Genomic DNA, 25,625 nt, shown 5'->3' with positions numbered 1-25,625 from the left:
GATTAATGCAAGCTCAGCTGGGTTCCTTGAATAAAATGTTTGAGCGATACATGGTGATGAGGATGGTTGTTTCAGGTTTACAGATAAAATGGAAACGCAGAAAGGAATGTTCTTGCTAGCTCGTGAAATGTTTATTGCTAATGAGCCTAATAGATAAAGTCACCAGCAAGCTATGTAGGTTGATGCTGACTTACAATTCAACACATTAATCTTTAAGATAATCTTATCTTCCACTCATACATCTTCAAGAGATGTGCTTGTTCTTCATGTTGTATATTAAAACTGTTAATTCAGTTATATTTGCTGGAACTATAGCCAAGACTATGTCTTCAATTTACACATTTATCAATAAAATACTTGCTTCGTAGAGAAATCAGTAGGGGTAGAAGGGCACAAGGGTTTTGTTAACTATAGAGAAGTGGGTCCTTTTGCTGTAGAATAGTCCTGTTCACACCTATATACAATGTCTTGCAGAGATCAGTGGCATCAGTTACACAGCCCTGGGCACTCAAAATGATTGTTGAAGTCTTCCTTGATTCCCTTAGATGCTACCGTCTCAGGCATCTGAAGCACAGGCCTGTTAGCAAGATTCTCTTGTGTTTGTTTGGTTCTGTTTTTGTTTTTCCCAGACAAGGTTTCCCTGTGTATCCCTGACTGTCCTGGAACCCACTTTGTAGACCAGGCTGGCCTTGAACTCAAAGATCCACCTGCCTCTGCCTTCCGAGCATTGTGGATAAGGTAGTGTGCCACCACTGCCTAGCGTTAGCAAGATTCTTATACCGAGACACTATTACTCATTCGTTCAAACCTGTTCTTCACAGGCTATTAAAGCTCACAGAAGGTGGACTTACTGTAAAGTATTACGCAAATTATTATTTTTTTACGCAAATTATTATATATATATTTTAACTAATTTGATTGTCTCAGTTCGTTTGGTTAACAGGTTTACTATCCTTAATCATCTACTACTATTTTATAGATGAGGAAACCAAGGAGGGCAAATAATTTGAAAAGTTTAGCAAAGATAGTGGAAGCAAGTCTGGATTTTCGTAGTTCACATACTTCAACAACATGAGCAAAGGGGTGAGCAAGGGTGACCCTTGGTCTTAGAGAGTTTTTAAGCACAGATTTCCATACAGCCAGTGGCACAGAGAAAGCCACCATCCGTATTGAATGGGGGATCCGTTTCCTGCCTCTGTTTTGGGGGTAGAAGTCTACAGTTGAAAGACTGTAGACAAGGAAGTCTGAAGTGGAGTCTGGAAACAGTCTCTGCGAGCCTGGTGATTTCAGGAGACCTCAGCAAGTACCACGCTGAACTAGAAACACTAGGAATCTCCCACAGGACACTAGCGTGGTGGTACTTGGGGATGCTCTTGTGCACACCGAGCCACAGAAAGGCCACCTGTCTTTCACATTTTCTCCTGCCAGGAGGGTCGCAGAGCCCATTCACACTGTTGAAAGTCTGACGTGAGAGCAAGCATCATGCTCCCTAATCAGACTCTGAAGACACCGTCCCCAAAGTACTAACGATGAGTAGAGAACATGAGTTCCTACGAAGGGGACAAGACAGCCTAAGAGTGAAAGGGAACAGTCAGCTTGCACATCTGTGAACAGCTGAGGGGCATTCCTCTAAGCCTGGAGAACAGAGCTTATGAGTTTCCTCCACAGGTCAGTAAGCACATTCTTTTCATGTAAATGTCTGGCTTGAAACAATCCTCTGATATTAAATGGCAGATTCTCTGAGCTCTATCCATCATCCTTTTCAAGGGAAATTTTCATCCTTTCTTTCCTTTCCCTTTCTGAGACTCTGTCAAAAAGAAACTTTCTATCGTAACAGTGTTTCCTCCAGACGATTCTGGAACCAACTGGTCCAGAGTTTTGACCTGGAAGGAGTCCTCCTTTCTAGAAATGGGTCACAGTGGGCACCGGCAAGGACTGAAGTCTGCCTTTCTCATTGTCTATGCAGCAGGTCGCGTTACAAACAGGATTAGACTTAGAAGCTGAGAAGGGCAGAGGGGCTTTAAAATCCCCATGCAAGGGTTTTGCACCCATGGGAGGGGGCGGGTTTGAGGTCAGAGAAAGACAGCGCATTGGTCATGAAAGGTCTCCTAGCCATTTACCCATTGTGGTCCGAAAGGGAATACAGCTGTAAGAGATTACACAGGGGTTCTGTATAATACGCATCGTCCCCTCACTGCCTTTGAAGTTAGGTCGGCTTAATTTAAAAATAAATCTAGTTCACTTTTTTTTTAAACCACAAAACCTCAACGCAAATAAAAATTACAATAGGGAACCGGCATGCAGCCTCACAGTGGGCAAATTACATCTTCCACCAGCTACCTTGATGTGCTCCGGGAAGCCCCACCTCACTTTGAGGAGCTGGGAAGCTTGCAGCAAATTACAAGCCTCAAATTGGACTCCCGGATTTACCGAATGACATATGTTAAATCTGGCTTATATTAAAAGGGAGAGTTCAGGGCCTGTTGTCAAAGCTGTCCACCCCTCTCCCTGTAGTTTTCTGACTTTCTCAATATGGGAGCTGACCTCTAGCTTGGAGGATGACATTCCAGGTGGGATCCCAGCGGGTAGCGGGGATCTGGGGCACACATTTGCTTTTTAAAGGAAGGCAGACAGCCACTGCTCCCCGCAGCCCTCCAGAACAACAGCTGTTCAGGGACCTGCAGGTGGAGGGTCCGGATTGCTGGAACTGACAACATTGTGGAAAAGCCATCTTTTGCCAAAGACTGTGGTTGCCCCCTGCTGAGGTCTGCCAAATTCCTTGAAGAAGCAGCCTTCTGTCCCCCCAGTGATAATTAAGGCTTGCTTGCCTAAGGACTGACTTCAACTTACTCAAAGAGGGCCGGGCCGGGAGCTGTCACAGGGACAGCTTCACTAACAGAAGTGGAGAACTCTTTAAAACGAGAAAACTGTGTCTTTAGTTGTCTGTAAAGCTTGGGATTCGGATCTAATTCTTTGTTCCAATTCTGCAATGTGCTACTATATGATTCTGGACAGTTCTTTTTTTTTGGGGGGGGGGGTGATACCTCAGGTTCTTCATTTATACAATGGGAATAATAGCTTTGCAGAACTTATTATGGGCTTGACAGATTTTTGGGACTGTTGAGTACCGCTTCTGGGGTCCCATTCTACTCTCGCCTACAGGTAGCCAGGCTAGTTCACTAGGGGGTCCTGCTTTACTTGGGCAAAGGAGAAAGGCAAGTAAAGCTCAGACTAGTAGTAGCTCAAGGCCTCTGTTCTATCTGACTGTCACATTGTCACACTGACCCAAACTCCCAAGCACAGAGGTCCCAAACCCCAGCTGTCATAAGATCAGGCTGGCAAAGTTTTCCCTATTAAAAGGGAATCCTTCCAGTTTAGCCTTTTACCCAATTTAAAGTGTTCTGTTTCCTGCTAAGGAACTTCCCACCCATCTGCCTATCAATTTAAGCTGCAAACACAGAGAAACACCCTAGGAAGCCCATTGGATGGATCAGAGAAAAGTGTGCAATACTGATTATCTCTTTAAAGTCAAGAGGACAAAGGGTCAGATCACCATTTTTGAGTTTCTGATCCTTCAAATCAAGACAAAAAACAAGCCCGGAATCTATTTCAGAGGCGCCACTGTCTCAGATGGCCAGGCTGGTGAAAATTTCTGCCTGTGAAATGAGAGTTTCAAGAAGGTACATCTGTGGATCTCAGAAACACATCTGTAGCTTCCCACAGGCTATTCCTGGCTATATTTGCCTGAAGAGGACTCCCTGCCCTGCATGCTGTTTTCCCCTGATCTTGCTTTTTTGGGTTTCTAGCTCGGGACAGCATCACCTGCTTGGCCGCACACAAGTTCAGTCTGCCAATTTTCCTTGGGGTTTGAGTCACTTGCCAGTGTCACTGGCTGACAAAAGTAGGACAAAGGGTTCTGAAAAATCAGCGATGCCACCTTTCTCTTTGGTGGGCAGGTATTTTAAAAAGAATGATTCTTAGTAGCCAACAAATGGCTTCAAGAAATACATGTGTTGTATATTAAATCCATATTGGGGAATTGCGAACCGCGTGGTTCCTTTTGAATATTGATGGCCCGTGTCGTCGGTCCGGTGAAAACATCTTTCTTTTGTTGATGTGTTGAACATCTGTTTTCTTTATTTGTTTTCTAGTCGCAAACATCAAGAAAAAGGTCACTGACAGAAGTGGCAGGTCAGGTCCCACTGTTCAGGGCTGCCCGCTCTACAGAAGTGACAAGTCCGTCCCAATGTTCAACGCAGCCCGCTCTGCAGGCTTAGGACACACTTGCAGCATCGCATTGTAAACTCTATACCCACTCTCCCAAGCCATGTCATCTTCAATTTCATTAAAATTGAATCTACTTAATTGACTTTCTGGAGATATGCCCCACCTGACTTCAGATATCTGTAGGCAGATAACATTAGAACACATGCAGAGTAAGACCAAATGATCTTGACTGTAGGCATACAATAAAAATAGAGACTCGTTTAATGATGCTGGAAATGCCAATTGGAATTATGCAAATATGTGAGATCCACTCTGATGTTCACTGTGGCTGTGACGCAAACGGTGATATGGCCTGGTATAGTGGGAAGGGCAAATGGGACAAGGAAAACTGGCACCTAACTCCAGCTTTGCCCCAAACCCTTCCTGTGTCCTGAACAAAGCCACTTAGGCTTCCATTCAAGTGAACACATGGAACTTCATTTTATTTTAATTAAAAAAATTATGGAACCAAGAGACTTGCTAGATGCTCTTTGAACTCTTGATGAATCCTAGTGCTATCTTAAAAATATTTTCATGTCAGCTAGCTGGTGAGGTCAACGTTATTCATTTGGTAAACGGAATTTAATTTTACAACTAAATGAGGAGCCAAGCTCCTAGCCCTAGGAGCTAAGGGGGGGGGAGGTAAGGAAGGGGGGAGGGAGGGAGGGGGAGAGAGAGAGAGAGAGAGAGAGAGAGAGAGAGAGAGAGAGAGTTGGGGCAAAGCTGCTGAGGCAGGATCCATAGCGTGTCCCAGGTGGCTGTGCTCCTCTGGAGTCATGCCCCTACGCTCAGGAGTTTGGGCATACAGGGGTTCATCATAATGTGGAAAGAACAGTGTAGGTTTATAGAAAAGGAAACAAGTCTGCCCTAATTGGAAATTTATATGGAGCATTGAAAAATTTTCATCTTCATAAGTATAACTTTTAATATTTTTTGTAAAAGGTATAAAAATACAAATTCTTGTTAAGTCAAGACATTTTATAAAGATTCGTTGTATTTTTAAGCTGTGCATTTGTGATTGTGTGTGGTATGTGCCCATGACTGCAGGTGCCCTCGTCAGAGGCCCGGAGGGAAACTGAGTGCCCTGGATCTGGAGTTACAGGCAGTTCCTGGACTTGGGTGCTGGCTCCTCTGGGAAAAGCAATAGGGCCACTTAACTGCTGAGCCTTTCTCCAGCCCCAAGAGGAGACAATTCTTTACTGCTCCAATTAGCAGCTCCACGCCACCTCTCCTGACTCTCTCTCTCTCTCTCTCTCTCTCTCTCTGTGCAGTATGGAAGGAAAACCTACTGAAACAAAACGATTAAAAAACAGTCTCCAGAGTTGATGGGCCACAGTGGGTGGCAGGGGCGTATTATCACATGGGATGGGGAGCATGAGGCCCGAAGTATTTCCTGAAAGCTTAGGAGAGGCTCTGCCATAGTGAAGGGCTTCGTGGTAAGAGTTTTATGTGGATTTCCTTGTTGGAGCTTTTCTTGAATTTTTTTGGAGGCCAAGACAGGCCGAGCTACTGTCTGATTAAACAGGACCCCCATGTGAACAAGGGAGAGATAATCCGCTCCTATTCTTAGTTGGGAGGCATAACCTCTCCCCTCGGTTTGTAAAGCCAGTGTGCCGGTTTTGAATGGGCCCCTCTCTTTGTCAGAGAAGCAAACACCATGGAAACTTGATCCACTCTCTTCAGTGTAAGAAGGTCAGATAGCCACAGCCCAGGGCTGCGTGAAAGGGAGCGGGTGCTGTTTGGCCACCTAGGAAGACCTGAAGCAAAACGTCCACATGACTAGCTCCTCGCGCCGGAGGCCAGCTCCATGCTGTTTCCACAGGGCCTGCCAAATATTTCTGCAGAGCCCTTCACTGCTAACAGCCCATTGCTTGACTGTGTTGCTAACGTTTTCACTAAGGGAGCCAGCCATTCAGTAGCTACCATGCCTCGCAGTCTGCAGCTTGTCTTCAATTTGTCTTGCTCCTTGTGTTGAAGGACTGAACTCTGAACCTGGGCACTCATTCCCTCACTCCCCCTATCAGCGGTTAGGGAGACCCGTGCAAGAAGGCAGCCAGAGGTTCAAGGTTCCTGTGGCCTGCTGGAGGCATGTGAGTCTCTCTCCACACGCTGGGTGTACAAATCCCAAAGACTAGCGGCGCAGAGTCTCTCACTGACTGCTGACTGCAAGATCATTCCCCACGGCTCTGAATGCTCTCTCACCCGGAATTTGCCCAGAGCAAAACTTCACATCTAGAAAAGATGATAGCCCAGATCGATTCTTTGCAGAATGGCCAGGTGTGCAGGATTCATGGCAGTGAAGTCTTAGCTTGTCAAGGGATTTACCCTGTCACCAGGGGCAAGTGTGGACTTAGTTCTCTGTCGGCTCTCTTTAAACCTTGAGGCAGACAGCGTGAAATTACACTATTTGTGGGCCAATCATATTGACATTTGCATATGGCCGATCTTAATAGAGAGGACCAATAAGAATGAACACCAATAGGGTGGCTTCTATGTGCTTCTGTGGGACTGCTACCCATGCTGCTTCTCTAAGGTCTGGTTCCCATCGCACCAAAGTGACGCATTTATTTCCACTCACAGCTGAGCTCATGGAGGAGGCTTTTGTGAGTCAGGCCTGAATACAGTTTCTGGGTAATTATTTCGGGTGCAGGCTAGCCGGGCAGCTGGGAGCCGAGCGGGATGCAGCCCTCTCCACCATCTTACGACACCTTTTAGCTTTATTTCTTATTGCTTTATTTGTGACCCATTCTCCAGCTGCTAGGTCATGAATTAGAGCAGTGGTTCTTAACCTTCCTATCACCCTGACACTTTAATGTCTGTGCTATACCCTGCCCCTGAAAGCATCCATTTCATGGCTGGAGAGTCTCCTGCATAGTTTCTCCATCTTTCCAGGTCCACTGCGGACCCTGTTGGTCATTTCCTCCAACAGGTGCAACTGTTTTCCCCTAGTGCTCTGCGGGGCTGGGACCATTGTCACACTTGACACTTCTGGCCCTCTAATGCTATGGCTATTTGGACACTTATCCATTCTCCCCGTCAGACTTGGGTCTGGGCAAGTTTACTACAAGTCTTCTGAGTTTTACAGACCACACCACAGCTCCACCTGGCTGGTGGGTCTCAAATGTGGCTGCACTGCACACACAATGGATGAGAGCGGCTGCGTTTCAGTAAAACCGTAGGAATCCGAGCTGAGTTTGGGACTGCCCCCAGCCCCCATCCTAATTCATTGGTGTCTAGGGGGTGCCCATTGGGCCCTTCCTTAACTAAGATTAACTTCCTCAATCTGTGCTGTTTGGTAGCTGGATACATATAATTTCCAGCGTATTCTTCAGAGCTACCTCTCCCACCCCCACCCCTCTCCATGCGCATTTACTGTCTGCACACGCCACATAGATGTCAGGACCTCTTGAACGGCTGGTTTTCGTATAGGCTTAGGACCTAGCCTTGAAGCTTCAAAGGCAGGCTGACCTCTAAAGAACCATGAAAGGCCACATTTTATCAACCCCTTCTCTGCAAACTCTGAGGAATGCCCTTAAGGATCAGGCTGCTGAAAGCCATCTGAGGCTGGGATGGGGCTAATGGAGCAAAGGAAGCTACACTACCTGAGTTCTGATCAAAAGAGTGGGAAAAGGTGAGCTCAAAGCTATTACTGAAGAAGCCCGAAAGACATTTTCCTCTCGCTGCACCTGCTGCTTACTGAATTTGTAACTGAGCTACAACAGGGGGCCACCTGCTAAGAGGTGCCATTCATAAATCCACTTTCAGAGTCAGTAACAAGAGAAGGATTCTGTCCATTTAGTTGAGTTCACAACAGTGCTCATGAAGCCCGGATTCCCCCCTATCGCTGGAGCCACAGTCTTTTGTGTCTTTCTCTTCCATGCAATAAAATATTTGCATCCTCCTGGGCACAGTAGGTGACCCACTTTGGTTCTTATTTATTGTTAGTTTCTCTTCTAAGTGAACTCTGACCTCTTTCCTGTTAGTCTTGGTCATGTGACTGAGTAAGGCTAGTGACAGAAAGACACTAAGAACAGAAAGGAGCCCAATGCCTGACAATTCCATCAATAGTCATTACTCCATCCCTAAGGCTCTTTCTCTCTGGAATCTTGTTTAGAAGACCCAGGCAGGGGCAATATTCCAGCACAACTAGATCATGAACCAGTTTCAGAGACTTGTGATAAAAGGTGCCTTCGGAATGGGGTGTGCTTTCTGCAGACCTGATCCCAGCTACCGCGTGTGGAAGGCTACGTATAGGGCATGAGGGTTAGGAGAAACCGTGTTGACAGAGTCAACAACAAAATCGTGTTCTTCGCTGCCAAGGCACCTAGACTTTTCCACCCTTGGCCAGGGAGGATTATCAGCACAGTGCAGCTCTCTTCTCTCCCTCCTCCCGCTCAGCCACCAGGGCCTCCCCTGAGCCTCCCCAGCCCCCTCCTCTCGAGATGAAACATTAGGTTATTTTAAAGCTGTGACCTGAGCGGGCCTCCCAGGCAAGCTCCTGCAGTTGCTTTCGGCACATACCTAATTGCACATCTGCAGCCAAGCTGCTCCTGTGCTCCCCAGGAAAGAAAACAAGGCCACATTTCTATAGCTGGAGCAGAGAGGGGCCGCTCCGTGCCTATGAAAAGCGAACCATTCTACTCCATCAGTACTCTTAGGTCATGCTCCAGAATATAACATTTAGAATGCTGGAAGGAGCTCTAGGGGAAAACTGCCCCCATTTCCTTGATGAGAGCCTCTTCATTTAGCTGCTGGCAGATACTGGAAATGCCAATCCCAATCCGAACCCCCAGCACCCTCTACTGCAAACCTGGTGTCTCTGCCTGTCCTGTGCTGTGTCCCTCAGTTTTCACGTGCCTTGGGTGCTATGCAGAACGGAAGGAAACAGGGTGAAGAGGAGGGTAAATTGGGAGGCACAGGCAAGGGCCAAGTTCAGCAAGGTGCATTGAGGGTTTGCTACTCACATGTGTTGGGAGGCATTGGGGTACAGTTTTGAAAACTGTGGGGCGGAGTCTTCAGGGCCGTGGGGTGCTGCGTGGCTGATCACCATCATAATGGGCCTATGGGGATACATTCTCTTAGATAGTTTGAAGTAATTAATGCTCTCGTTAGTGATTAAGTCTGTGAAGTAGTCCTGAAACATACATTTGACACAAAACAAAAATTACAAAAGGTGACATTCAAGATCACATTAGAACACTGCTTCCCTCAGAATCTACCCACCGAGTATAAGCCTTACAGGGATGAGAGCCTCCCAAGGAGCCAGCCACTTTCAAGAACTGAAAAATATCTGTGACTGTTCTTTTAGGGTAGCCAGCTTAGCAACAAGGGTAAAAAAGATAAACAATTCAACAATTAGGGAAAAGAGGCAAGTTGTGTTTGCCTAAGATAAAAACTAAATCTGGCAATATAAATTCAAGAACATATGAAACACCGGCTATGAATCTCATTCTCAGCTTTCACTGATGCAATTCATTGGTCAAATTACTCCAGGGCAGGAAACACCCACACCAACTTCACATTCACACCTTCAGAACACACACACGTACAAATTGTGCAAACCCAGGGAATTATTTACTTTTTGAAAATTCTTTAATCTACCTGTAAGAATAATACCACCATCAAATCGAAGACATCATCAAAAAAAAATATCATAGGTCCAACGACAAATTGCAACATTTTCACAAGTCATTCCTTGGGAACACTTAAATGCGGGAGCCTTTGATTTCCTGTAGCATGTGCTGTGTGCATTGGAGAGAGGTCTGAGCTGCTGGGGTCTGAGTTTGACTTGCTGATAGAATGACTTAAACCACAGTGTAGGGGGCGGGGCCCGATGGAAGTTTGGAAGTGGGCAGGGAGGGCGCAGGGAAGAAGAAAGAGGAGACAGGAACTCTGACTAAGCCACCTGCTCTTCTATGCATATCATTGGCCTGAAGCTGGAGTGAGTGCAAGCTTTTGTCAGAAACTCCCAGGCAGTGGTCACAATGTCAAAGACTTCCGAGCACAGCTGGCCACGTGTGGTGGATTTAAGGACCAGATCAGCTGCAAGAGCAGTGCTGGGGGAAATCTGTGTCACGTCCTTGTTAGGACAAGTCCAAAGGCCGCCCACTCCTTTCCACGTGTGGGTCTTTTTAATTACTTTACAAGCACACATGCACATAAACATACACACTCGCGTGCGCATGCACACAGCACACACACTTTTCCCAACACAGTTGTCTTTGACACCTAATCAGCCGTGATAATGAGCAGGCTGCGTTGATTTAGTATTTGGAGAGAATCGTGATTACTTTGTTCTCCTTAGGACAACAGGGAACTAAAGGTTAATAGCTTGAACGAGGAGCATGAAAAGCATCCCCGCAGATCGAAAGGGAGAGTAATGACAATTAGCGTGCGTGGCATGCATCATTTGCCTGCAAAGATTTCGTCCCCAGTCAGGGAAATGACCCGGGATCCAAGAGTGGTTGAACCACTCCAAGCTGAGTTTCCCTGTCTTCTACAAAGAAGGATGTGGCTCAAATTTGCCTTCAAGGTTCCTGCTGACTGGCTGACTCTCAACTTTGATGATTAGAAGCCTATCAGCAGTGTTAGTGAGTTCATTTGCATTCATTATTTTCAGGAGGGTAGGAAGGAACCAGCCTTACACCTTGTCCCTCATCAGGACAGGCACAAAGGCAACAGCATTCCAGAAATGTAGCCTTAGACACGGCTCTCTTTCAACCAAATGCCTGAACCTGTTGAAACAGGTTGCAAAATCCAGCTGAATTCTGGCATTTGTAGGAAAACGAAATGAATGCATCCAGAAGGACAGAGAGTGTTTTAGAAAAATGACCAGCTTGAATTTAAAGATAGTCTTCCCGTCACTTTTATTATCTCATATTTTTTATTAATCTGAGTTAGTAATCCTAAGAATTTTTTTGTGATTGTTGTTGATTCCTACTTCAGCTGAGATCTCAGCAAGCATCTCTCCATGTTCGGGTTACCCTAGCTGTGTAGCCCAAACTCTCCATCTACCTGCCCCAGCCTCCTAAGAGCTGGGATCATGAATGTGTCTGGCTTATGTTGTAAACTTTAAACTCTAGGATCTGCTTGTTTGGGAACCATTGGCCATTTTCATAGATTGATACGGACATCCTAAGACTGGGAGCAGTAGACTGGTGGGAATTCTTACTGCCGTGGGGCAGATGTCCTGCTTACAAATACTGCTTGGTCCGATGGGAGTAAAAGCAAAAAGCGCAGTGTCTCAAAGTTCCCAGTGGCACCAGTCTGTCTTATTTTCACATGGAAGGCTGGATAAAATATACCTTCAACCACGGAAAAGCAACAGTACAAGATGCACATTTGATTATGCGGACTAGCTCTCGAGAGAGGGGGAAAATAAAATTTATCACAAGACTGAAAGAGGGGGCAGGATGATTTTCTGGGTGTCCTTTCATCAAAGCCTGATTGCCTTTCATCCTAATGAGAAAGAAGGAAAAAAAAGGCTCACTAGACAAAAGCATGGAGCCGTTAGAGTCTTTTTTGTCTGGAGCTGGAAATTGCCTTAAAATTTCTCATTCGAACATTGTGAGAACACAGAGAGCCCATCTTGCGGATAGTTTAAGTCCCTGGAAATGCCGTCCCCCCCTTTATACGCAAAAGCAAATTGACGCAGTTTTACACTGGAAATTACCTTTGCATAATCAAATCCATGCTTTTCTTTGATGCCGTTGCGACAAACAGTGTAATTATAGAAACGAGAATTCTTGATTAATCCAAGCCATTCTCGCCACCCAGGAGGGATGTAGCTGCCATTATATTCATTGAGGTATTTTCCAAAAAAGGCTGCAATAGGAAATGAAAGATCGTTTTTTTCTCATGTGAGATGATTAATCACAAACAAATGCAGAGATATGAAATTAGGGCTTGGAAAGTGACGGCGAGGTGAAAACCCGTCAGAGGAGAGAGTTGTTGCCGTTCTGCTCCGCAGAGTTCTTCAGGCCATGCCAAAGTGACATTCCCTCACTTCGCTTTTAAATTAAAAACTGAAATACATACATTGTAATGGTCATAACGCTTTTGGGGATCCGCTTCCTAGGGCCAGCCTGGAATTAATGCGGGATATATTCTTTTGTTCAACTGGTAGGCAGTGTAAGATCCTCTGTGTGCCTGCTGTGTGAGGACCGGAACACCGAGAATTAGTCTTTGTGACAAAATTAAGTTTTCTTGCTTTTTATTTGACTGACGAATCACAAACCTTCACGGAGAAGTTCACCTCGCTCTCCACACAACCACAGAAGAAATGTTTCCTAGTCTGTGAAGTCCTTCCAAGCCCCTGCTCATGGGGTATGGCGCCTCAGTTGGCACGCTGGCTTTTACCCACCCTCCATATCCACATCTGGTCTTGACTCAAGGCTGGAGTAGCTCCTGTTTCACTCAGATTGCTAGTCTTGAGCCCACAGTTCCATACCCCGTAGTTCTAATGCACCTTCCTTTCCTTCCAGTGACGTAGTCATGGTCTTGAGCAAGCTTTGTCTACTTTGATGGAAACTTTCTACTTTGTGGAGTTTTTTGTTGTTGTTATTTATTTATTGAGTCATTTCTGTATGTATGTGTTTAATTTGGGGGGCAGGGTCTGACTATGTGGCCTAGGCTGGCCTTGAACTGTCTGTCTTCCTGCTTGTATCTCTATGTCTACCTCCCAAGTGCTAGGATTGTAAGGTTATAGCCATGAATCTCTGTCTGCCTTTGCCTCACCCTGTGGCCTGCCCACCATCCCTACACAGTGCGGGGCTCCACTTTTCTGTCCATTTTCTTTTCAAACAGTTTTGTAAGGGAGCATAGCAATTGGAACGTGTCGCTGAGAGCAAGCTTCCCTGGCATCTGCAGGCCTGATCACCTCTTCCTCCCTGCACTGCCCTGGAGAACCTGCTTAGGAGAAGCCCAGTGCAGGGATGTTGTTGGGGCTAAAGAGGCTGGTCCAAGGGAAAGCACTTAAAACAGTGTTTGACAAGGGCAGGGGATTTCTCATGCAATGGTGAGAACCACTGTGTGATTCCACAGTGTAAAATACCGTTCTGTGGTCCGAGGGCAGCTTGCTCTCTAGTTTTGCTTTGTTACAGGTGTTTGTTGGGGTTTTGGATTTTGTCCCCCAATACGACTTATTTTGTAGAAACCAATTCTCTCCCATGTGGTTTCCATTTTCCTTCATTAATCTAAGAACCTTTCCTGCTACTTTTCGTGCTCCCCACCTCCAGGGCAGCCACGCCCAGTCATGCCTGCCCTTCACCCACGGCTGTATTTTTTAGGTCACCCTGTACCATTTCTAGTCATTACCAGGGTGATTGCCCTTCGCCTTAATCCTTCCCTTAGAAAGACTCCTTCAAGTCTGTTAGTAATTCCTGCTATTGCCTTCAGAACTGCCTCTGGGCTTTCGGTGTCTTTGTGTTAATGGAGTGTGAAAAGTGTGCTCAGGGTTCCAGATGTGGTATCACCCACCATATTCGCTGCAGGAGAGCCCAGGACCCAGCACCCGGAAGTGGAAGCAGCCAGACAAGGCAGTACACGCTCCTCTGGTCCTTTTGGAGCTTCCTGCTGTCAAGGTCAACTCTAATCATCCCTTTTTTCTTTGGACATTACATTTTTTTTTCCCCCCGTGCTCTATAGTTGCTTATCTGGGCTCCTAATCATTCTGTTCCACGTGTCCTTTCTGTCCACGTCTTTATCTAAGCTGGTTGATTTTCATCTCATTTCCATATTATGATGCCAATGACTTGGTTAAAAGCCTGAATTGTCTCCCTCCTTTGGTGACAGCAACTCAGCTCGGCTAGTGCTTCTGTCAGAACCACCCCACATCCGCCCAACCTTCTGGACCATTCTTTCCTTTTATGACATCACCACTTGTCTTCATGGCTATTTAGGGAGGTGGTTGGAGTGGGAAGATGGGTAGAGAGGTGGGAAAGATTGAATTATGGATCATAACTATTAGTGTGTGTTTGGTTGTCATAGTACTTCGCTCTGGGACCACGGGCTGCATAATACTTAGAAATATGCCTTGACTCTCTGAAGAAAACACTTTTCTTTCTATATCAGTAATGGTAACTATTAAAGATCTGATGCATAGAGAAATTAAATCTTATTTAGTATAGTGAATGATGTACTTATGACCACTTTAATGCATATGGCAGGATTTCATTGTAGTTACTAAAGATATAATTGAGAACTGAGCTAAACTGTGATTTATACATTTGAATATATGAATTTGGTTTACTCAGAGTGCAAGCATAGTGAAGACAGGACTCTTACATTCTGTCTCTTTATATCCCAGGGTCCAGTGTATTCCTAACATCCTGTGGTTCAGTAAATATATGTAATGGTCCATGTTTATGTGCCTAGCAAAAATCCATGACATCATAATCGAAACAAGTGAGAATATTAGCTTGCCTTACCCTAGAAGACTCTAAATTTAATGAAGTCCTTTACTAGAGAGAAAATAAATAAGCTTGTTATAAGTAAAGTAAATCTTATGCAAAAAACAGAGGATTTAAAAATAGATAACTTTATGTAAATTAAGTTATCATAGAAAAAATGTACAGCAAAGTCAAGTATGGTGTCATGTGTCTGCAGCGGAGGCTGAGACAGGAGGATGGCTTGAGAAAGGCAGCTGCAGACCAGTCCAGGCAGCATGGTAAACATACCAGCACGCAATTAATTAGTGAAACATTTCATTGCGGATTTCAACTAAATATTGCCTCTTCCACTTACGGCATGGAATAAAACGGATGTGTCTAAAATCCAGTTCATGTGATTAGGTAATTTTAGCGAGCATAGCAGAACTGCAGTGTAATTTTGGACAGGAAAGAAAACTCTATGTTGGGAAGCTGGCTTGAGTTCTTCAAATAGATTAAGGACAGAGTAGGCTGTGACCACAGCCCCTTCGGCTCTGCCTTCAGCCTCTTTCCATTCAATCAACCACGGATGATTTTTTTTAACCTTATAGTTTTGGGATAAGTTTTATATTAACTTCTATTCTGTCATAATTTTTAGCAGACTTTAGGCCCCACTCTGGTTTTTTCCCTCTGTGATAGATAATCCATGGCTTTTCATTTCACTCCCCAGGACAACGTGCAATAGACATAGTGTTGTGTTTTACCCTTCTTGGACATTTAAGCTTTGGTCGACTCACATTTTCCATGACTAAAGTTAGAAACATTTAGGCTACAACCAGTCCAAAAATATGCCTAAGTTCTGAAAGAGGAAAGTCATGTCATACAAGGGTAAATATAATATTGGATCAATTCATTTCATTTAAAGCCATGTATTTTGGATGCCTCCCAAAATAAGCTTCTTAGTAATTTGTCTTCTCGGAGTTGCTTTTCATAGAACTTATTGCACTTTGTGTTTCTCTCTAGATGGATATTTATGTGAGTCACGTTATTTCCGCCATTATTTTTCTTAACTCTACAGTCAAATAGTCCACGTAATATGTTCATAATTAGGAAAACAGCAACTGATTAGACTTTTGTCCCCAGCTCACTAGTGTAGTGTCTTGTAATCTTCTCCCACATCCCCTTAATTTTGTAGCCACCATTCACAGTTAGATCACTAACTACTGTTACAATGATAGTCGTATTTCCTAATTTCCTGAGAAACTTTTATCTTTCTCATCAGAGATAACTTTAAATTACACAAGTCTCTAGCCTCATTGTGCTGCTGAACTCGAACCCAGGATCTCAGACAAATACTCATCCACGGACCCATATCCCACCCATCTGAGTGAATGGTATACTTTTCTAGCCCCTGTGTTTGGAAGGGTCCTTGCTTCCCTGAAAGAATTCCTTATACATGGAAGCCTGATCCTGCACTGTGAATTCTGTCATCACCTATACGTCTCAGTGTTGGCAAGATGTTAGCATTAGAATCAGTCATTGTTTCTAGGAGCTGATCTGCTGTCCCTGCAGAAAACCCCACTAAGGCAGGAGTGCTGGGCTGCCAAGAATAACACCCAGCCTTTATTGGGGATGCCTGATGGTTGGTGCTCACAGCTTTATCCCAGACCCAACTCTCCTAGTGGGGTAACATTCTGAGCTGAGCCCTGCCCTCCAAAGCACTGGTGCCAGCTCTATCCCCAAGAACACCCCTCTCTTGTAGGTATAAAGTTTATGCTGGGAAATTAAGAGATTCGAGTCAGTGATGACGAGATATGGTGGCACATGCCTATAACGCCAGCATTCAGAGGCTGAGGGATTGGAGGTCAGCCTGTGTTATAAAAGAAACGAACAAAACTTCTAAATAAATGATCTCTAGTTTTTGTCAACCCAACGAAGGGTGAGTGTGTCATGATACAATTAAAAGAAATCCAAGAGTGCCCTGTGCCACCTACAAGCAAATGGTTGGTTTCTGTGCTTGGTGGCCCAGTGAGCTCTGCAAGAGATTCTTTTCAATTCTGCTATGGCTATCAGGAAGCTTCCTTCCTTCAAGCAGCCTTTCCCTACTGCACAGCGTGTACTTTAGAGCCACACTTCACCAGAACATTAGGTAGGTGGCATCGTTAGTTTCTGCTTGCCAGGGTACTGATTGTTCTGCATCCTACCTGGTTCTATGTGTCTGTAAGGCACTTTGGAACAAGGCAGGAGAGAATAGCATGCAGAGAAATAAGATCCTGGAAACAGCCAGGTCCAGCAGCACATGCCTGTGTCCCCAGCACTATGGAGGTAGAGCAAGGATGATCAAAAGTTCAAAGTGGTGAGTTCAAGGTGAGCCTAGACTATAAGGAGGTCCCGCCTTAAAAGACAGACAAACAAGAGGATATTGGAAACTGCACTCAGATATTCTGGGTTCCGTCCACCATCAGTGGATTGACTTTTGTCCTCTGACAATGAGTTCTTGTGAGTCTGGTTTTCTTCATTAGTACCATAGTCTCCCTTCAAACTTTCTTATAAGAAGTAGGCGAGATAACGAAGTGGCCTGGACAGAGAGGGCAGGCTGTAGAAGCCCATTCCCTTCTTCCTCATCTTTCCTGGGCTTGCTACAAAACAAATCAGCATAGCCTGGTGCTGCTCTAAGTCCTCCTCTGTGCTCCACCACTGAACACAATCCCATCCTATGCTCTGGATGTGTTGTGAGTTCCAGTCTTCCCAGATCCATGGTCTCCACTAGGGACTAAATTGCAGAGATTCTGGGAACGGCAAAGGCACCAATTTCACATGCTTCCCGTGAGCAGAGCACACTGGTGGTTGGTTTGAGTAAGAAACCATGCACCAGGGGACTGTTCTAAACCTTCTTCAGAGCTGGCTACCAAAAACGTAAAGCCACACTACAGTATAACACACAGCCAAGCACATCTGCCATCTTGGAACCCTGCAAGGATGCTTAGTGGATTTGCTAATGGCTTGAGAGTCCTGGAATGAAATATACATCACTAATGTGAGAAGACACACCAGGAGCAGGTGCCTTCCGCTACCCCCTCTCCAGCCTAGTTTCCCTAACCGGAAGCAAAGGCTCTTGAGATAGCAGAGGGGTTTCCTCTGTGAATGGGATGCTCAGACGTCTGTGTGCTGGAGCTATCATTGGTACAATCGATACTTTCATTCTTAAATAACAAGAATTAAGTGCCCATGTGGGCTTGCTGGCAAAAAGCAAATGACTACATACTTCCTAATACCACTGGGAAAGATTAAAAAGAGATTTAAGAGACCATGTATCTGAAATCTCTTAGTTTTAAACTTTGAGAACAGATAATCTATAGGCCTAAAAATAATTTTCAATAAACTTTTTTGATGACGTCTTTTTATGAATAAATCTGTTTCTTGGGGTAGGGATCCAAACCCTACATTTTACCCTTGTAAACCCTCCAAGTGAACCCTATTTCCATATAGAAATGCTTAGAAAACTGGGGGTGCAGTAACCAGTGCTGGAGAAGGAGGGCTTTGAGGATAATGGTCCCAGGGAATCTTCCTGTTACTCCTTACTCACAGTGGGCCACTCCGATCCCTACCCAGAGAGCTCAGTTTTCAAACCCCAGCCAACCATGAACCTCACTTTGCTGTGTGGAGGCTCAGGGAAGACAACTCATGCTTCCTTTCCTGGAAGGAATGGCGAGTGTCTGCTGGCGGTGACGTCAGCTGAATCTACTGCTAGAGCCTTGTTAGTTACATATGAATAAATAAACGAATCAGCAAGGGCCACAGGCTGGCTTATTGATTCATTCAAGAAGTCGTTTGGCTCATGCACTGGGCCTGGGGCTCTGGAGTAGGCACCAAGTGGTTCAAAACAACGCTTAGTCATTCCCCAGGGATTACCCACATCTAAGCAAACCCCTGAGTTCTTCCATGATCCCGAGATTTGTGAGTGGACACCGCATTCAGGACCTGTTACCCTGGACTAGTTCACCTGCTGGGGGCCTCTGTGGCAACAATTTCCCACTGCATCGGCTGAGAATGCTGAATTTCCTAGAAGGGACTTCACATGGGTACATTCTCCGGAGTAAAAATACTTCGCACCCTAGTATTAATGTGGCTTGTCTTCTTTAAAATCTGTTTTTGGACTTAATTAGACTGCCGAGAGGAGCTCCGGGCTTTCCCAGGAGTGGATGATGCCTGCAGAGCAGGGGGTGAGAAAGTGAGGCCGCCGTTGTGTTGTCTGTCCGCTGAGTGCACTGAACTCGTCTTTTCATCCTTTGCCGTTATGATAGAGAATAGAAACTTTGCTGGAAGCTGCCAGCATGTTCTCCCAACCCCCTGAGCTGTGAACTACTTAGACCTCGTTCTTCAATAAGTTACCCTGGCACGTGGATGCGGTTATAGCAACAGAGCACGGACCACGGCAGAGATGAGAGAAGGTAGACTCCTCATTATTGAGTGTCCTGGAACTTCTCATCCACCATACTCTCCTGTATCGTTTCCCTCCTCTGAGACTGTGGAAAGAGAAAGAGCATCCCTTACCTGTTCTGTAGCCAGTGTTGTTGAGATACACAGCGAAGGTCCGAGGCTCGTGCATCGCCTGCCACGACGGGGAGGAGCAGTTCTCATTGTTCGTGTAGACGTTGTGGTTGTGCACGTACTTCCCCGTAAGCATGGACGACCGTGACGGGCAGCACATGGGTGTGGTCACAAAGGCGTTGGTGAAGGTGGCCCCGCCATGCTCCATGATCTTTCTCGTTTTGTTCATGACTTGCAGAGAACCTGGAAGACATAGTTCTGGCACCCGTTAGCAAAGCGCACCTCGTGGCTACTCACTTCCGACCTGGCTCTGAAGCATCTCTGTTCTCTCTGCTTGTTAGTTTCCCTCCCCTTGTGTGAAGGAGTCTATGATTTCCTTGGTCCTCATTTCTAGAACAAAACAGGCCTCTTGGGATCTGAACATCTCAGACATTCTGCAGAATAATCATCCTGCTTCAGTGTCTCTCCTCTTTAATCACAAAGAAAAAAGCACACAGGCGATTCATGTAATCAAAGTCAGAATTTTAGATATGAGGAAGATTCCAATGTCAGGTGCCTTTGAAGACCATTAGGGAACAATGGCTTGTAACAACAAATCAACACCCTGGGAAAGTCTAATAATACCAGAATTTAGCCAATATGATGTTTTAATTTTAATTCCATGGCAGAAAAAAAAAACCACAAAACAAACCCCTTACTAAGCAAAAGATCCTTCAAAATATATGTAATCGGAGACCAAGGAGTGTAAGGAGGGAGAGGGAAAAGGGTAAGGGGAGGTACGAGGGGGAAGGAAGAGGTATCTCAAAGTAATTTGGTATCCTCTAACAAGCTGATCCATGTCTGCCTGTGTTTCTATCCAGATAAGACTATGGCCTTGTGCCTTGGCTAGGTTATGTGTCCACTCTGTCCAGAGAAAAGGAGGGAGTGTATGGTTTCCAGCAAGGAAGAAAACTGGAGTTACATAGAGGCAAATGAAGAGAAGCTGCAGTTATCCTGAATCCTTCACCTTAGCATTTTCTGTTTGTGTGTGGTGGGGTGGGAGAGGGGCTTCTAATTGGGTCTCACTAGAACTTAAACATGCTTTTGCAAGGGGCGCTCCTGACTGCTCCTTCTCTCTGTGGTGTGGGAAGGCCTCCTGCATATGTGTTTCTTTTATTGATTAATGAATAAAGGTGCTTTGCCCTATGGCAGGGCAGAATGGAGTAAGGCGGGAATTCCAAGCAGATAGAGGAGGAAAGAAGGAGGAGTCAGAGAGACGTCATGTGGCCACCAAAGGAGACAGACATTCAGGAATCTTACCGGTAAACCACAAGCCTCGTGGTAAAATATAAAATAATAGAAATGGGTTAATTTAAGACATAAGAGCTAGCTAGAAAGATTTCTAAGTTATTGGCCAAGCAGTGTTGTAATTAGTACAGTTTCTGTGTGATTATTTTAGGTCTGGGCAGCTGGGAAACAAACAAGCAGCCTCCGCCTACATCTCTGGTTGTCTTCTGGTGATCAAGCACCCTTTCATAGGACATGGCATACAGTGCACTCCCAATTGTGCTGAACATTTGAGCAGCCTCAGCTCTCTACACCAATTCCCCTGTATTATGAGGGGAGGTGGGGAAGAAAGTACAATTTTCCGCCTCTGCTAGCCACTACACACACCATGGGTAAGAACTGACATGCAGAAGTTTCTTGTGAATATTTGCAAAGCCCTACCACCACCACAACACATATATAAGAACGTGAACATAGCTACAGCAAGAGTGTAAGCCAAGAGGGGACTGGAGTGAATGCTTAACAGGAGAGGTGAAGACAGGACAGGAGAAGAAGGAACTGTCAGGTGGGTAGGGTGCAGTGCACTGTTGGGGACAAAGGGAGGACAGCATGGGTAATGCCCTCTGGTGACCAGGAGAACAGTAGAGCTCCGGGAATGGCTCTCTGTTTTTCTGACATGGAAGAGAATATGAAACGTTTTCTTAAAGAAATGTGACCCGAGAGGCAATGCAGACATCGTGGCTGCTGGGCAGACATACTAGGATCTGATGAGAGCCATAGGATAAAGGCAGAGTAGAATTTGATGAGCAAAGAATACAGTGAGCAAAGTTTTGAGAGGCGTTGTAGCAGGAGCGGTGGTGTGTGAGTAGAAGACTGTAGCCAAAAGGCTGTGGAAGCCATCCTGGCCTGCTATAATAAAGCCTCCCTGCTCCCTTGATAGACAGGATCCAAGAAGCAGATTCAAGGCACGCTATAATCCATGGAAGAGGGCTGTGGGTTGACTAATGGCTCAGATTTTCAGCACAAGAAGAAATCTGGAAAGGGAATGATTTCCTTGATGGTGAAGAAGTAACTCCAAAGAATGTGCCTCCCAAAAGATCAAAGAGAAATGCATTTCAGAAGGGTTGCCTTTTACATTTTTGCTGGGCGATCATAGAGAGGAGACATTCGGACGTGAGCTGATGGTAGAGAGGAAGTTGGAAGGCTTCTGCAGGTGCCCACCAGCCCCCTCGCCTCTCCTCTTTAGGTCTAGGTGGTGTTTCCTCACGGGAATGTCTTGACTTTCAGAAAAAACAGCAAACACTGCCTAACAGTCTATTCCAGAGAACCAGTTCTCAGAGTTTCCTTTATGGGCCTTTGTTAGATTCAAATAAAAGAAGGAACGCAGCTGGAGGCCATCATCCGAGGTCCTGCATCCCCAGTGGCCACCTCCCTCTTCCAGAAGCATTTGGACTGCAAATGTCGGGTGGAGGAGGGGATCGGATTGAAAGTCAAAATAGCAAAATCTGCGGTTAAATTGTCTTTAGCCTCATTAACAGTCAGAGGAATTTCTCAGGCAGAATCCCCCTCTCATCCCCACGGTTACCTTGTTGTTAATATCTGAGCTAACCGTGTTGTGATCCTAACCACTCCCTCAAAAACAGATGGACAAACAACATCCAGACATGGCCAACAGATTGGCCCGAGCAACTCCCTTAACCTCTTTGGGTTTGGGTTTCTGCTCTGTAACGTGGAGCTCTTCTCGCTCGTTCCCAGTGCTGTCAAGAAGTGGATGTACTGATGCTCTGATGAGACCCCTTGACGCAGGAGTGCTGTTGCTAGGGCTGCACAGTTGGCATTCCGTGTCTGTGGGTTTCCCATTGGGCCTTTCAAACCAGCTCCAGATTGAAAGCACTCAAAAATATTAAAAGGATCCAAAAAATTCCATAGGCAAAAAAAAAAATATATTGCTCCTAAACATATGAAGACACTTTTTTGGGGGGGTCATCATTCTTCAAACTAAATATAGCACAAGTATAAACAAAGTATTTCCACGGTGTGGGGGATTAGGAATACTCTACAGTAAATAGCAGAATACATATTCCATTTTGTATGTGGGATTTGAGTATCAAATATGCTTAGTATTTGCTGGAGTTCTATATTAGTTACTTTTCTGTTGCTGAGATACAACGACATGACCAAGGCAACTCACAGAAGGGTTTATTTAGTCTTATGGTCCCCAGGGGATAAGTGTCTAGCATGATAGAGAAGCGACAGGCATGGCAGATAGAACCGGATGCCAAGGGCTCATATCTGGTCTCCTGTGGATACCAACTGCCCTCCGCTCACCTCAACCCCGAGCACATGCTTATATGTGTCACTGGTTTTTGATTAAGTAACATTCACACTAAATACTTAGGTTGTTTTTTCGAGGAAGCATAATTTCTCATGTTAACCATTACCACGTCTGTGGCAAAGAACGGGCTGCTCAACAACAATAATTCCCATATTAAACATGAATGTATTGGTGTAGTGAATATTTTAATCTAAAAATACAAGAAAAAAAAACCATAAAGCAGTTTATTTTTCTGCCAAAACTATTCAGTCTTTGGGGGACGGGCACAAGATGTTTTCAAAACCAAGAGGGAAAAAAATTGGAGAAGGAGGGAAAGAAGGAAGATAGTAAATCTGTCTGGAAAGTTTCCAGTTCACTGAAACGCATGACTCCCTTCTCCCACCCAGTAAGAACGAAAAGGACCTGAGATGCTGAGACCAGGGGGAAAGGAAGGCATTCCTGCCGGCCTCTACAGCCTTAGCTCACAAGTGAAGCCACAGACACGAGAAACTCACCTGGCCTTTGTCTTTCCAAATTTCACACTCTCTAGAGATGTAGGTTTAGGAACCCTTTCCTGACTGTTTAATGCAGCAATGTGGGAATCTTGGTAAGTGACAGGCTCTTGGTAGAGGTGCTGGGAGGCAAAAGGGGGCTGATTGACCTGGGGAGTCACACCCCACCTAAGGGGGTGTCTGAAATGAGGGGGGCTAGCCTATGGCTGACTCTGAGAAGTGTAATTCTCTCTTCAGAACTGTTTTAAAAGTCCAGAAGAAGGAGGAGGAGGAGGAAGAACAATGAGTATTTTAAAGTCTTGGTCTTTTATCCAGACAACATCTACGTAGCCCTGGCTAGCCTGGGACTTATGTAGTCCAGGTTGGCCTCGAGTTCACAGAGATTCACCTTGCTTCTGCTTCTTGAATGCTGGGATTAAATTCATGTGACACTATGCCTGTTTTTTTTTTTTTTTAATTCAAAGGGCAAATGACACATATCTATAGGCTAACTCCAAAGCTCTTCTTTAAATAGGCGAAGCATTTCCACATGCTTACGGCTTAATTCCACTTGTGGTCGGAGGGACAGAGAACCAGCAGGGCAGAGACCTAAGAAGGTGAGCAATGCCATGCTGAGTTAGTCCGCAGTGTTTTCTTTCTCAAAATGGAACCAAGGGACCATCTGGAAGAGAATGAGCGTCTATTCTCCAGCTTTTTCATTCTGGTTGAAGAAAGCGAAGAGTTTCTCAAGTATTTCAAAATTTCTTTCTTTTGATGTGTAAAATATTTGAAAAGCGCAGGCAAGAGCAGAATGAATCACACACATCTAGTTTTATTAAATCTATCAAAGCTACAGTCCATCCCCAAAGACACCCCCCCACAAACGCAACCACAGGCAGACAGACACACAGACAAACACAGAAACAGACAGTCAGACAGACACAGACACACACACTACCACACTCGAGTCAAAAGAAAACATATACATTGTGAATGCTCTTGGAGACCTCTCTCCCCAGAAGTAGCCATTATCCTGAACTTCACATTGCTCATTTCCACACTTTCAGAAGGGTACGGAAGGGGTGTGTTGGCAGTGACAGCAGGAAGAGAAGGGAGGGTGGGGACAGAGTAATCAGAATGCATTGTACAAAGCTGTCAGATAACAGACAATTTGTCAGTAAAAAAACTGTTTTTATAAAAGTCTTCCTCCTCCTAAATACCTGCTTCGTCAGAAGTAAAGGCAACATCGGGGGCTTCTTAAATTCTGGAAGAAGCAAACGCCAAGTCAGAGGATGCTCAGTTAAGTCATGACCTCTCCCCAGGGTCCTTTCCTCCTGGGATGCTGACTGCTGTCTGTCCTGCCCACTTGGGTGGGAAGCCACAATTCACTCACAGCAGTGTAGATGGGTGTCCTCTGGATCACATGGAAGGTTCTCGCACTTCCCTTAACGAGTTCCTCGTGTGTCTTCATCACTTTACAAAGTACTAGTTTATTTATTTGCCCTTCTAGCTGAGGACAAACCGAATGCATGCCTTTCCTTCGCCGCCTCGTTTTTAAACTGTAATCAGAGCCCTGCTCAGTCTTTGTCTTTCCAGACAGGCCCTGGATGGTTTCATTCTTTCCAAATTAGAAAACTGTTGTACTAAAATTTTTATATATATTTTTTACAAGTATTTTCTGAGTGTGCTGCGGCTCTCTGGAGGTACAGCAGCCAACAGGCTGGGTCTTCAGGAAAAAAAAAGTTTACCAAAACAATGGCCTATTAGAGCCCTTGGTAAACAAACTCACATGTAAAAGTGAAAACCAACATCAACTGCAACTCATCCAAATCACATCAAGATACCGCCTTGCACACTGGAAAAACAAACACAAGAACAGACAAACAGAAAAATGACACGTGTCGATAAGGATCTGGAGGAATTTTTACTCTTGTGCTTAGTTGGAAGGAATTTAAAATGGTATAGTTGCTATGGAGATCACTGTTATTTCCCATAATATTAAAAATGAAATTATAATATGATCCAGCAATGGATCCCACTCCCTAGTAGAACCTTCCCTTTGCAAAAGGATGGAAAGCAAAGCCTTGAAGATGCTTTATACATGCATGTTCATAGTAGCATACATGCATGTTCATAGCAGTATACATGCATGTTCATAGTAGTATACACGCATGTTTATAGCAGTATACATGCATGTTCATAGGAGTATACATGCATGTTCATAGCAGTATACATGCATGTTCATGGGAGTATACATGCATGTTCATAGCAGTATACATACATGTTTATAGCAGTATACATGCATGTTCATGGGAGTATACATGCATGTTCATGGGAGTATGCAGGCATGTTCATAGCAGTATGCATGCA

The 25,625-nt window shown here is 45.0% G+C and overlaps 1 protein-coding gene across 2 annotated transcripts in view; it reads right to left on the bottom strand.

Annotated features, from left to right (window-relative positions):
* Sulf1 (sulfatase 1) overlaps positions 1 to 25,625 on the bottom strand; it is a 159,755-nt gene that overhangs the window by 40,070 nt on the left and 94,060 nt on the right. For both annotated transcript variants that reach the window (XM_041667814.1, XM_041667815.1), the window contains 3 exons: positions 19,188 to 19,427; positions 11,939 to 12,090; positions 9,231 to 9,400 (listed from right to left, as the gene is read on the bottom strand). In XM_041667814.1, the coding sequence (XP_041523748.1) occupies positions 9,231 to 9,400; positions 11,939 to 12,090; positions 19,188 to 19,427 (562 nt within the window). The remainder of the gene's footprint in view (positions 1 to 9,230; positions 9,401 to 11,938; positions 12,091 to 19,187; positions 19,428 to 25,625) is intronic.

The sequence above is a fragment of the Microtus oregoni genome, unplaced genomic scaffold (assembly GCF_018167655.1).
Source record: "Microtus oregoni isolate MIOR12 unplaced genomic scaffold, Mior012 000017F_ref0000208, whole genome shotgun sequence".
Classification (NCBI taxonomy): domain Eukaryota; kingdom Metazoa; phylum Chordata; class Mammalia; order Rodentia; family Cricetidae; genus Microtus; species Microtus oregoni.
Note: the sequence above shows the minus strand (reverse complement) of the source record. Positions and strands in the feature narration are given on the sequence as shown.